The following is a 14,524-nucleotide window of genomic DNA, read 5'->3' as shown; positions in this document are numbered from 1 at the left end:
TTAGGGGACTAAGAAAAAGAGTTTAGAATTTGTCACTTCTGGATATTCTGCTAAAACCTAACACAACTAAACTGCACTGGCCACATTTTGGAACCAGCATACAACCATAACACTCATTTTACAATTGCCTTTTCCACTCAGATCACTTAGAACATTTCCAGGATGATAATAAAATGTTTCCTCCATGGAGTTCTACACAGTTTTAGATCTGAAAACATCTTCTGCTTCATTGTTTTTGAAAACACTATCACTATGTTGTTTTTCAACATTTACCAGCCAGCTTCCCACGCAGTGCAGTCATATTATCCACTGAAAAGTCTGTCCATTTTCACTACTATGTGCTGTTGCCCAATTTTCCCGCAGCACCTGGTGCCCCATTTTTTCACATTCCTCACCTCACTCCTTTCCCTCTTGTTTCTTTATTTTTGTCATTTTGTGTTGGGGTTTTTTGTTTGTTTGTTTTGTGTGAATCAATGAAGAATTAATTACATTGATCTTCAGAGCATTGAAGCAATGAATTAAGGAAGCATTGGTTCTGGTGGGTTTTCCGGGCTGTGTGGCCGTGGTCTGGTGGAAAACCGGCCACACAGCCTGGAAAACCCACCAGAACCAGTTGAATCCGGCTGTGAAAGCCTTCGACAATACATTAAGGAAGCATTGTTTCAATGAATAAGCAACCCCCCCCCCCCTCCAAACAATGACCATGAAATGTTTGGAGGAGGTGAGTGCGGACAGGCATTATGGTAAAAGGGGAAATCAAAAACATTCTGGAAATGTTCTAAGTGACCTCAGTGACCTCTGCGGAAAAGGTCACAGAAATTAACAAGGCAATGTAAACCACCTCCAAAGACCCAACGTTTAAACAGCAGATTGCATGAAAAAGCAAAAAGGCTCAGGATTATCTCACAACACCATCTCCTTGTGCTGCATCAGAAATGCTAATTCAAACCCCCTTTTTGATCATAAACATGTGCCGGAATATTGTTTTTACAGAACAAAACAATGCTTGTTCATTGTTCTTAACAGCGTAATCCTAAATAGAACTATACACTTCTATGATCACTGAAGTCAATGGGTTTGGAAGAGTCAAATTCTGTTTAGGGTGGCACTGTAAAATGTTCTGAGAGAAGGCACAAAACCATGTAATATATTCCTGTGAACATACCCTAAATAAAACGACAGAAGCTAAGATTAAACGGCACCTATTAAATGGATTCTTGGAAACATTCAGAATGCCAAATAGGACTGATGAAAGCCATTAAGCCAGTCTTTAAAGAAAAATGTAACAGCTAGGATTCTCATAGAGAAAAGACCATATGTGATGAAATAAGAAGAAGAAGAGGAGGAGGAGGAGGAGGAGGAGGAGGAGGAGGAGTTTGGATTTATATCCCCCCTTTCTCTCCTGCAGGAGACTCAAAGGGGCTGACAATCTCCTTGCCCTTCCCCCCTCACAACAAACACCCTGTGAGGTAGGTGGGGCTGAGAGAGCTCCAAGAAGCTGTGACTAGCCCAAGGTCACCCAGCTGGCGTGTGTGGGAGTGTACAGGCTAATCTGAATTCCCCAGATAAGCCTCCACAACTCAGACGGCAGAGCTGGGAATCAAACCCGGTTCCTCCAGATTAGATACACGAGCTCTTAACCTCCTACGCCACTGCTGCTCCTGGTTAATAACTGGTTAATGCTGGTTAAGACTTCATTGCACATCCCTAAAAAAAGACTAAACTTTCATCATGGTCATCTAATTATAAATGTGCTGTGGTCTACCTAGAAGTTATATCTTCTGGTTTCGTAGCTTTTCCTATAAAAGGAAAGAGTTAACCTAATCTTAGCCGTAGAAGTCATCATCTTGAAAGAATAGTTTTGTTTGATGGTTAATGAGATCCACACTAATGCCAGACATGCGGACAGCAACAATTCTCACTAAGGGAAAGACACTGAACACACTTGATGGCTCTTTCCTATCCTAACTCCAACATACTCTGAATTAAAAAAAAAACCCTATAAGACTTATATGAAAACCAGTAATTAAGTATGTTCAAAATTTCCTGTGTCAATATAAAAATTAATAAGATTGCATAGCTAAGACCTATTTAGCTCACAAAATAGCAACACTGGATAACACTACTTGCAGAAGAAAGAGCTTTTACGCATTCCCAGTTTCTTGGCATCTAACCTTGTTTCTTCTGTGCAAGGGGTTCAGTTCTGCACATGCTTTCCTCCCTCTAGTGACCAACTAGATATAACGCCAATTTATATCAAACATTAAAAGCTGCTGATTTAAACTACAGGAAGAAATACTTCATTTAAAGCTGTGTAATACGGAACTGACCTCCAGAGGGAGCAAAATGTGTGCTGACCTGAAAAACTCACCAAAGAAACAGGAAGTTAAACCTGAGGAAACTGAGAATTCATAAAAGCCCAAACTTACAATCACAGCTTGCACTGATTTTCAGATGACTACTACAGGTCTAAATGCATCTAAGTCTTTCTTTCATCCAGACACTGGGTTGAGTCAATGAATGAATGATCAATATGATTAGTTTCTGGAGCCACCAGCAGCCACAAGCCCAGACTTCCCCATTGCACTGGAGGCCACTGCTGCAGCTGCCCAACTCCCTGCCGATGCCATAGTCGCCAGTCCTCCTTCTGCACCCCCAAGACTCACGAGCGGCATCAGGGAGGATGTGGAGGAGGGCGGCAAGTCTGAGGAGACCTCAGCCACCAGGTCTCTCTATGGGGGCCCAGAGAAAAAGCCGACAGTGACAAAAGCCGGCGTGGGATGGGCAACTTTGCATCAAGGTCCTGAGCTGGGGAGGCCACTCCAGAACAACCAGGCATGAAGGATGCCAGCCCCACCCTTCCTGGGGCTCATAAGGGGGCAGAGCTTCAGGCTGGGCTACTGGGCACCTGGGATGGGCCAGATAGACAGCTTGCAGTCCAGGGAATGGGGGAGAATCTTCAGAGCCAGAACCAGAAGGTGGGAGGGAACAAAAACAGTACAGAAGCAAGAGGGGAGGATGCCGAAGCAAGAGTGGAGAGGAAAGACAGGGAGAGCACTGTGGAAGGATGGAAAGTGAGGTAGAGAAGCAAAGGAGGAGGAAAGGAAGGAGAAGGAAGGGAGCCGGAGAGAGGCCTCAAGGGCTGGGCCAGACCACTCAGGCTCCAGCTGACACAATTCACGCAGGTCAGCCACCAGTGGCCAGATGGCCCACCAGTCCAACCAACAGGGACCAGCCAGGGGGCCTGGGAGGAATAGCAAGGAGGAACCACCCACACCCAGTCCAATGGTAGTGTGCCTGGACCGTAAATCACCTGCGTAATGGGAAGGAGGGAAGCCACCCACAGCAGCACCGAGCCAGGTGAGGGGTGCACCCCACAATTAACAAATAAGCTAAGCAACAAATTCTGAATTTGGTCAGATTTTATCTAATCCCTGTTATGAAAAGGGATATATTCTACCAGCACAGTTGGGAGGGTCCTCTAATACAAGCAATGTGTTGAAGAAAATTTAGAAAAGTAAATTTAGTCCATGACAGCTTTAGCAACACTGCCCCTTTCCTTTACTCCTGCTGATGTACCAAAACAAGCTGGGTAGTAATTGGTGCCACCAGCAATTCAAAGAGTATCTCTCTCTGGACAAATCTGTACACCCAGCACTCTACACCAGGGTTGCCTTTTAGAGGCTCTGACTAATTGCTGAGCCTCTTGCTTTGCTCATGCACAGCAGCATGAGTGCAATATATTGCCTTGTTGCTATTTGGAACTATCATGGTCCAGGAATGGCAAGCTTATCCGCTGCCTCTGTGTTCCTGCATTTCAGATAGCAAGGTCAAATTACAGAGATTAGGTTTAGAGATTCATAATATTAAGGAAGTTTTTTTAAAAAAATGAATAAAAAGTGGGAAAAAAGAATTACAAGTACCAGGCTGAACAAAGACACAAAGAAATGGTGAACATACACTATTCCTTCATCATTTACTTGGTATTTACCCTAAACAACGTTTAATTAGGATTTTAAGTTGCAGTAGTTTAAAGCTCATCCCATCTAAGGGCTCAAACCATAAGGCAAAAAAAATTGTTTCCCTGTGTCCTGGGAATTCTTAATCTATCCATGGAGAACAAGTCTGTCCACCATCACCAAACCACAAGGGTCATTCTGGTCTTCCTGCTTCAAGATAACACTTTCTAGTCATTTGGCTGTCCCCATTTCTGGCTTGCGGCAATACTACAAGGTATAAATCGTTTTCCTAGCTGGCAGAGTTATTAGCATATGTTTGTTCGTGAGCCAAAGAGATCACCAGATCTAGACTCACACTGGTACATTTTTCTAGTATGCCAATATGGAAAGGTGAAACTACACCTGTGGAATTTCTGCATGTCACACAGTTCTTAAAGATGTTGGAAGCTGAGTTTAAAAGGCACTGGTACAGCAGCCACTTTGATGCTAATTTAGTTCAATGAAAAACTGTTGTAGAATAATTTATAAACCTCAAAATTCTCCTGCAATTCATGTGTTCAAAGTTCAGTCTTATTTTATTTACACATTCAAAATGATAGCTAATTTGCACAAACGATTAGGAGAGAACATGAAAGAATCAAATGTCAACCAATGAAGAATATAAGTACATAAAATGTATAGGTCTTAAAGCAACAGGCAACCATGGTATCTTTAATAAATAAATGAGCTTTAGAAAAAGGTTGGCTAAACTTGTTTTAAGCTGTTAGAACAATATTTTTTAAGTTTCAGTGAACACAGCAATGCAATTTTTTTTAAAGGCTGCAAATTGGCTCTCCAGGTTTAAATTAATTAAAAGTCTACCTCATTACTCATCAATTTAGTTGACCTTTAAAAGGAGAACATTATACTCCCAAAGTAACATAATCTGACTAGCACACCTGGAGCAATTCTCACGGCCATTCGCGGCATATGTCAACTTCCGGAAGGTTCTATAAGTCAGCAAGATTACAACTTTGTCCCCAAAGTTTCATCACGCCAATTTCCAAATTAAGACCAATAAATGCTTAAGGAGACGTAGAAAGGGGAAGCAGAAAAAATTACAACCCCACCATCAATAACTGCTCTACTCTGGATGACCCAGGCTAGCCTGATCTCGTCAGATCTCAGAAGCTAAGCAGGTCACTTGGATGGGAAACAACAAAGGAATACCAGGGTCGCTATGCAGAGGAAGGCAATGGTGAACCAACTCTGTTACTCTCTTGCCTTGAAAACACTACCGGGTTGCCATAAATCAGCCACAATGGGATGACACTTTACACACACGTGTCAATAATAAAATCTTATAAAGTGGACAAGCTCACAAAAATGGCATGGAACAGAAGCAGTTCAAGTTTTTAAAAGACAGCCTTTAAAAAAAGTCACATCACAAGAAGCACTGGTCCAACAGAAGGATCTTATGCACAAGTGAAAGTTGAATTAAATACAACTTGACATACTGATGAAAGAAACATAGAATAGAGGCCAAGGAAACATTTATGGAGACAGCTGAAGTTGGACAGTCCCTCAATCTTTTTGTTATACACACATACCCTTCTAGGCTATCTATTATTTTAGATGCTGGGTGGTGTCTCCTAGCAAGAAAGATCTCAATAATTTACTACAATATGGAAGTTACTTTGCTTTAGAACTCTAATTTGCTTTACTTTGCTTTAGAACTCTAATTTAGAACCCCAGTTTGTTAAATTACCCAGATTTGGGCACCACAACTAACTGTGGTTAGATGGAACGCTTTAATCTTGGGCCCCTTCCACACAGGCAAAGTACAGCAGGTTGCAGTCGGGGTAAAGCAACCCATGTTGCCAGCGGGGCATTTGCATGCCTCTGTACAGGCAGCGAATGGATCTTGCAGAGGCAATGCGAGTTGCTGTTGCGCCTTCGCACAGAGGCACAGGTTTTTTTCTACTCACCTCCTGCTGCTGTGTAGCTGTGGGGCCAGGCAGGCATGGACCTCCACAGCCACGCTGTCACCCCTGTGCTCCTGCGTAGCTTCGCAGCAGAGAGGCGGGGACTGGGGAAAAAAAGGGAAGTGCGGCCAAGTAACATGCTTCTCAGGGCAGTTGTTCGCTCGCAAGTGGCTGTAACCCGCATTAAAACCAAAGAATCGCAGATAGCATGTTTCTCAAATAACCCGTTTTTGGGGGAGGGCAAAGCGGGCGGACTCACATTAGGGGCAGGAACCGTGTGAAGTTCCCCCCAAAATGGGTTTTATCCCATTGTTACCCCAGGTTTATTGGCCCGTGCGGAAGGGGCCTTGGTGCAACACACTTTTCCAGCACACAGGATTGCTAAAACTACTTACAAAATACTACATGGGAACTGGAATGTATGGAACTTAGTATATATGTACTTCTTGTGACAGGTGTAAATTAGTCACGATTTTCAAAGCCCATACAAAAAGCACTGGTTCCTTGCTTCTCTAAAGTAGAGTTATCTAGATCACATTTCTCATGTTTTTTTTTTCCCAAGCAAGTTATTAGGAGTTAGAATTAATGAAAATCAACCTCCCGTATTTGAAATATCTTAGACACTAAGAGAAGCAGATCTGATGCACAGCACTGTGAGACTAACAGTGCCTTCCTAAGCAAAGTTACATCTTTCTAAATCCATCAAAGTCATTGAACTCTGAAGGCTGTAATTATGCCTAGGATTCACTGAGGTTCCTTTTATTTGGTTTGTTAGTTGTCCTCCTCTGAAAAAACCAAATAAATAAATCTTCAGTATGAATTTAAAACCAGCCCCAGCAAGCTGATTTGACAATGTTTCTCTTCAAAGAACATAAGATCTAAGTAAAACGTTAGATTAGTGCCATCACCTCATCTCAACAGAGATTGTATGCCTATAGTTGTGGTAAAGGGAAGAGTCCTGTCTTTATTCACTTCACAGCTCTGGCTATGTAATGAACTTCACTGAGTCATCTCCCTGATGCTGTACCAAATGGATGCAAAAGGTAAAAATTCTTTGAATTAACAATCTTACATCTTGTTCTGAATGCAGGTCTAAAGATAGGCTCAGAGCCTCAGGAGATATCGTATGTCAGAGGGGCGAAATCAGGATTTTAGAGGGGATTATCCCTTTCTTCACCAGTGTGGTAGAGTGGTTAAAAGTCATGAACTCTAATCTGGAGAACCGGGCTAGTGTCCCCATTCTTCCACTTGAAGCCTGTTGAGTAGCCTTGGGCTAGTCACAGTTCTCCCAGAACTCTCTCAGCCCCACCTACCTCACAAGGTGTCTGTTGCATGGCAGGGAAGAGAAGGTTGCAAGCCTCTTTGAGGCATGTTAAAAGTAGAGAAAAGTGGGGCATAAAAACCAACTCTTCTTTTCCTCATGGCCAAGTACTGATCAGGAGAGGGGAAGACAGGCGAACACACCCATTTTGCCATCAAAACAAATTACCTGACCCTCTTGCCTAAGCAGTTACCAAACAGCAAGTGTCCTGTGTGAAGAATGGGCAGAAAATACCAATACCATGAGGCTGATCCTTCTTCAACAAGAGCAGCCAACTAAGAGCTGGAGATGTGTGGTAATGCAACCATAATTATATCTGGGCTTGGGATGCTTCCCTCTTCCCCCTTCTTTCCCCACATTTTACCACCTTGTCTTCTGTGTTTTTAAACAGATACCAAATGGGTAGATGCAGGGATGGGCCAAGCTTCACACGTTCAGTCTGTGCTTTGACAGGCCCATCAACGGAGCCTGGCTAGAAAATCCTAGCTGCCCAGCCAAATGCCACATTACCCATGCATACGTTTTAATCTTCATGGCTGATCAATGGCTGCAAATAAACTAAACTAACTATATTTTAATTTTGACAATATTTCTCCCGAGGGTCTCTTCCCAACCCAAAATACCTTCATTTAACTCTCAACCCCTTTAGAGACGCAGATCCGCCTCTTTTCTGGAAATTTATAAAGTATACATAATTTTACAAAGACACACAGAGAGAAAGACAGAATTACTACAGCTTCTGGCAAAGTTTCCTGTCTATTGCTTTGGCAGTTGTATTTGCATTTTACAAAAAAAAGAGAAAAGCCTTTAGCAGCCATACAGATGCCAGCATAGTCTGGGATACTGACAGCCAGAGTCTGGACTGAACTAACAGTAAACAGCTCCACCACATTTTATTGGCAATTACTGCTGAAGGTCACACATCAGCAGTGAGCCTAAATTCCAGGAAAAAAAAAAACCCTTGCTCTTATGTAACTGCTGCTTGAACGTTGGCAGGTGCCCAACAGAGCAGTTCACTGCAATGTAGGAGGGGGTTGGGGGGGAGAGATGATAAGTAGGACATCTCTCAGTTCCATTCCACATCACCAGAACGCCCCCTTCAGGCGAGCTTTAGAGTTTAAGAATTATCTATTCAACTGTCTCTTCTGCTCTTTTAACGTTTTCATAGGATTTGAGGAGCTTAAGTCTACTGAAGCAATATGGCTACACTTGGAGTACATCCTATTGTTCTTGTTGCCTTATCTTAACAATGTTAATGAGGAGCTAAGAAAGGTTCAAAAAAGAGAAACCAAAAATGACCAAGGGGTTGATATTCGGTGATATTCGCAGAAGAAACTGGGAGTCTTAAGAGAATACGTACTTCATATTTTGGTGAATTTTTTATCTTTGTGTGCGTTTTTGACACTGGAAAGATTTTGAAGTACAATTTTTAAAAATCATTCAAAATGATCAAAGGGCTGGAGAACCTTCTCTACAAAGAAAGGCTACAGAGTTTGGGCATTCTCAGTTCAGAACAAAAAGACAACAAAGGGAACATGACAGAGGTTTATGAAATTAAGCATGGTGTAGAGAAAGGGGAGAAGAAAAACTTTTCCTCTTTCTCCTAAAATACCAGAACTTGGGGGCAGCCAATGATGGGACTACAGAAAGCTTTTAAAAACAGGATTAGATAGACAGGGAGGACTGATCCATTAAGGGCTATTACTGGTCATAGTAGCTAAATGGAACCACTATAAAGGAAATATTCCCCTGAATATCAGTTGTTCTGCCATTCACAGGAGCCAGGCAGCAGCAGTACCAGTTGAAAGAGAATATATACTCTATCCCCCATAGGCTCCACAACCTCCAGAAAACGGAGGGTCTTTTTGGGAGGTTGCTGGAGCCAGGCAGCAGGGACATCAATGCAGAACGAACTTGCAAGATTTACTGTCCTGCGCTCCAGTTTTCTGGAATAAAAGAGGGCTCTTGTTTAATGCAGATGGAATCTGCAGTCTGAGCTAGAATTTGGTATGGAGGATCTAAGCTAAGTCGGCCACCTTCTCTCAGGTGGTGCCTCCTGCCAGTCTGGCATCCCAAATGACTGCTTGGATCACTGGGGTGATGAACTAGCCCTGCTGGAGAAAGCAGCTATGGTGAAGAGCTTAGGCTGTGCTCCTTCTTGTGAGGGGCATATGTTTGGCCACTGTGGGAAACAGGATGATGGACAAGACAGACCAATGGTGTAATCTAGCCAAGGACGTAGGTAAGGGGGGGTTCTCAGGTTCAAACCCCTCCCACATTGCATGTCTGAAGCTCCGCCCCTCGTTTGTGGGGTTTTTTTGGTTTTTTAAGTGTTTTTTCAGTTTTTGGCCCAACATTCAGATTTTGCACAGGGCTCCATTTTCCCTAGCTATGCCTCTGCCTGGATGGGAGGGCAGAAGAGACTGCTGGCTGCGAACCCAGCCGGTGGGGGGAGTGGGGCAGGGGAGTCTGCTATCCCTGGCCTTGGAGAGGCATGGCCACACCCCCAGGGATGGGTGTGGTCCCGCCCCCCGAACCCTCCCCCATATAAAATCTATACCTATGTCACTGGATCTAGCAGGGTTTATCTTGTGTGAGGGCAGGGAACAAGTTAATGGAATCATGAGAAATGCAAAATTAGAACAGAAGTCCTTTTCAACACAAACTTGAGGCGGGGGCGGGGGGGAAGAGACCATATCAAGAAGATATTCCATAATCCTTCTCTGACTCAATTCTTATAGTCAGCATAGTTTAACAGTCCACTTGTGTCATGTCTGACTGATTAAGATAATTTTCTTCCATTTTGATCATTTTCCCCAACAGAACTACTTAAGTTGGAGAGTTTCTCATCTACTTCTGCTCTGTCTTCTCACAGAAATTTCATGAATTAAAAAGATCACAACAGGCCTGTAAAATAAGTTAAAATAGAGAAAAAGCAGAAACCAGCACAGCTTAATTATTCTGGGGTCAGCTTTACTGCACATAATCCATCATTATTCTCTCTTAAGCTTGCTCACATGCCCTGGTTCATGCCACAACTACAGCTATGGAAAGGGACGCTGAAAATTCAGACAGCCCACCCATCAGGGAGCTGGGGCAGAGATTTCATTTCTGTAAAATTCTTTGATTGCTGAAAGTGCATTGTTCTGCAAGTGCGAAACTGCCCTAAGGGAGGCTGTAAGAGGTGCTTGGAGTTTTGGAATGGGTGAGGCCTAACAAAAAGGTAGCACAAAATGTAGGTGCTACTGGAGGAGGGAACATCTGACCCAGGACTTGTGATATATCTGGTTCTAGATAGGGCAGCACTCCCCTAAAGGAATATATTTATAGCTGGGGCAACTGCTTGACTTAGGCCTCCTACTGGATAAACAGGGGATAAGCAGTAGATAGGGAGTGCCTTTCACCAACATCAGCTGTTCCTGGGTAGATCAAATCTTGCCACTGCGGTGCATGCCCCGGTAACATCTAGATTAATTACTGCACTATGTGGGTCTGCTGTTAAATATTACCTTGAAGCTACAGTTGGTTTGGAATACTGGAGTAGATTGCGGGGACCATATCGCTCCAAACTTGTTCCATCTACACAGGCTCCCAATTTTCTTCCAGGTTCAATTCAGAGTGTAAGTACTGACCTTTAAAGCCTCACATTGCTCGGGGCTAGGAAACCTGACAGAGCACCTTCTCCATATGAATTTACCTGTCCTCTCTAGTCACCCTGTTTCAGGTGCCCCTGCCATCTGAGACTAGAACAATCGCAACTCGAGAAAGGGCCTTCTTGGCTAGGCTGCCAAAACGTTGGAAAACCCTCCACACAGAGATTTGACGGTCGCCCTCTCTTGTTTTCTTCCACCAGTGTGTGAAGATGTTTTGGTTTGGTTTGATATATCCTCAGTAACTGCTATTGGTCCTCCCACAAGGTTGTGGTACCATGTGAGTGTATATGTTTTTATAGGATTACTTTATTTTTTATTTTAATTTTTTAAACATTAGAATGTTTAGATGTTCACCACCTTGGACAGACAGAAATACCATGACAGAAATACCAACCTATCCTTGCGTGCATGTAAAAAATAACTATTTGAATATATAGGAATAGGTGGAAACTCCCTTCAGCCCTCTGACATCTCAGAAGGGAAACCATAACTCAGTGGCGGAGCATCTGCTACTCATGCAGAAGATCCCAGGTTCAGCCCTCAACATCTCTACTTAAAAGGCTCAAGGTGAAGTGATAGAGAGCTGGCACTGCAACCACAGGAGACAATATTGATGCTGACAGGCCAATGAATTGACTCCGTATAAGGCAGCTGCACGTGCTTAAAGTCAGAAGATAGCTTAACGATAATAAACCACACACACACACACACACACACACACACACACACACACACACACACACACACACACACACACACACACACACACACACACACACACACACACACACACACACACACACACACACACACAGACTTGTGGTGTTGGCCCTGGAACTCACGTAAAAGGCACCACTGTGGCTCCTTTACAGAACTTTTCAGAGAATTCAACCCTCTGCCAGAAGACACTTTTAATAAACAGGCCAGGCTCATTTCCTATATTTATAAACACACCTGCTCGAAGAATGGAATCCTTCCACTGAAGGCAGCCAACAAAGTTCTTATTTGTAATTAAGATCTCAAGTTCTAAATTGAGCCAGATCACTTGGGCTGATTTACTGCAAAACACGGCAGGCTACAACGGTCAGAGGTTTGGCAGGGGTGAGATGGGGAAAGAAGAGTTTCATTTTGGCAGCAGAGAAGAAAACAAAGTCCCCACCTTGTTTCCTGTTTCATTGTGAACGGTTACCAACTACCAATGTGGGCTGACAGCAGTCCTAAGAAACAGACACCACTGCCTCTTTTCAAGCACTGCTTCCATCTGCTAGTCACGTACGACATTATACACATAGGTTACCATATGTTATGTGCAGTCCAATTCTACAACTGGCTACTAAATTTCCAAGGTAATAGGATATCCGTAAGTACACATAATCTGTCAATCAGTTTATTAGTCAAGGTGACTAATAAAAAGTAGGATACAAATGTTATAAGGAAATAGATGTAGTGATCGAGATTTGACTCTCTACTTCAAACTTTAGGATGTGCTGCCACCTGTTGTTTTATGGGGTAGGCGCAGCATTCAAATTATAAAGGGGAAAGTGTGTGTGAGAGAGAGTTTAAATCCATATACTGTAGCTAAGGAGGTCACAGGCATGCCTCCTTAGTAGCTATGAGGTCAGCATAAGCCTCTGGACTGTTCCTTCGATGATTAATATAGAACGTTAGTAAGATAGTAAAACTGGTGATATCTGCAGAGTGCTCAAGTACCATCTGATTCTGAAGACCCTTATTCTTACTCTTTAATAGAAAAAAACCCTCAACAGCCCCATTCAAGAGGCCACACCACCCTGCCATTCCCATAGGGGCTTCCTGATAGTGTGAGGAGGCTTATAAAGCAAAAAAACAAACAAACCCTACTACAGAGAAGCCCCCACTGGGCTTAACAGATTTACAGCCCCTTTTTAGGTGCTGTAAGTCTAAAGCAGAGGTGTCAAACTCTGGCCCTCCAGATGTTCATGGCCTACAATTCCCCTCAGCCCCTCCCAACATGAGCATTGGCCATACTGGCGAGGGCTGATGGGAATTGTAGTTCATGAACACCTGGACGGCCAGAGTTTGACACCTGTGGTCTAAAGTCTGGGCCTCTGAGGCAAAGCGGTGAATGGCTGGAAGGAAGCCAACTACTGTCAACTCCTCCCTGGCCACGCCTCCGGCCCACCCCCATTATGCCAGAAGCAGCAGAAGGGGTGCTAGGGCTGCATCTGGCACCATGTCCCAATGCCGGGGTGGTGGCAGCTGCACACTGGTGGAATCGTCTCTCTGCCAGGGCAAGTGACCTGGGGAGGACAAATCCACCAGGGTGGCCCTGCAGTGTTTCCACAGGCAGATTCGGGGCCATCAGTTAGCCATTCACTTATTGATAATAAACCAAACTTCTCACAGCTTCAGCGGTGTAATCTTATGCTCCAGTCTAATCTCACTGAAATCTACAGGCTTTGACTAGAGTAACTGCATAGGACTGCATTCTGAACTAGGAGGATTAATCCAAAGATGCAGCAAAACAGTTAATACTGGTTTACACTGCTTTGAGAGACAGTAACTTCAGAGAAAGGCACTGCCATGATCAAATGAACTGCATGGCTAATTTAACATGCTTAACAGATATTTGTGCTGGTTTTTATTCAAATGGAGACCTCCTCCCTCCCCACAAACCACTTCTGAAATTTTTACAAAGTTTGAGTCAGGAGAAGAGGGAGGGAAGGATCTGCAATTCAATATAAGCCAAAAATCATGACTAGCCCTTCTCATTTTGAAAACACGTTTCAAGTAATAAGTAATCGAGTAGGTCTGTGGTATTTCTGCCTGTCAGCTGTCTCCCTAGTTAGGACCCATCATGAGATGTAGACAAAAGATAATCATAATGGGGGGGGGGTGTATTAAATACATGCATCCAGAGATTTCAGAGCACCAGAACGTTCATGTAGACAAATAAAGGACTTGATCACACTTCTACACATCAGCTTATTTAGCATCATAATGTCCAAAATGGGACTAAGGAGTAGATTTCCTACATACCCAGAGTCTCACTGCATATTTCTAAGCCCATCTCTACATTAATCTGTGGGGCAGAGTCAGGCAAGTCATTTCTTCATACCCTTCAAGAGCACAAAATGCATCGAAAGAGGACATTTAGAAAAACATTAAAAACTTCCAACAAAGGTCCTTGGAAGTTGCACTCTACTGCTTTACTAGCACATGTACATCAACCACAAGTCTTAACATTGGCAAGGCAACAGGACAGACTATAGGACCACAAACACCACAAAGGTAACACCGTGGAAAGCATTCTGAATACACAAAGAAATGAAAAACCTCAGCATTATCCAATTGACCAAGTGCAACCAGCTGGAAAGAGAAAAACAGAAGAGAAGAGAAAATTGAAAACAAATATTAATAAGAGAAAGCAACAACTAACCCAACAAGCAAAGTACTGGTATACAAAATCCTAAGCCCTAGCCTATCTCTGATCATAGGATAATTGACTCCGAAAATCGTCAAATGGCTTTTATCACCAATGCAAAAGTACGTTCCATTTTATCACCATCTTAAACACACAAATGTCAACTTCAGATATTGCAGAATAAGCAAAAATGTGTCTCATATACACATTTGGCATACATGAGA

The 14,524-nt window shown here is 43.2% G+C and overlaps 1 protein-coding gene across 4 annotated transcripts in view; it reads right to left on the bottom strand.

Moving 5' to 3' along the window:
* The window catches only part of ITPR1 (inositol 1,4,5-trisphosphate receptor type 1), a 149,165-nt gene that overhangs the window by 95,966 nt on the left and 38,675 nt on the right, over positions 1-14,524 (bottom strand). For 2 of the 4 annotated variants that reach the window (XM_048488193.1, XM_048488196.1), the window contains one exon: positions 14,213-14,245. The exons of the other annotated variants lie outside the window; for them this stretch is intronic. In XM_048488193.1, the coding sequence (XP_048344150.1) occupies positions 14,213-14,245 (33 nt within the window). The remainder of the gene's footprint in view (positions 1-14,212; positions 14,246-14,524) is intronic. 4 annotated transcript variants of the gene reach the window in all.

The sequence above is a fragment of the Sphaerodactylus townsendi genome, linkage group LG03 (genome assembly GCF_021028975.2).
Source record: "Sphaerodactylus townsendi isolate TG3544 linkage group LG03, MPM_Stown_v2.3, whole genome shotgun sequence".
Classification (NCBI taxonomy): Eukaryota; Metazoa; Chordata; class Lepidosauria; order Squamata; family Sphaerodactylidae; genus Sphaerodactylus; species Sphaerodactylus townsendi.
The sequence above is the reverse complement of the archived record's forward strand: the minus strand, read 5'-3'. Positions and strand labels throughout refer to the sequence as shown.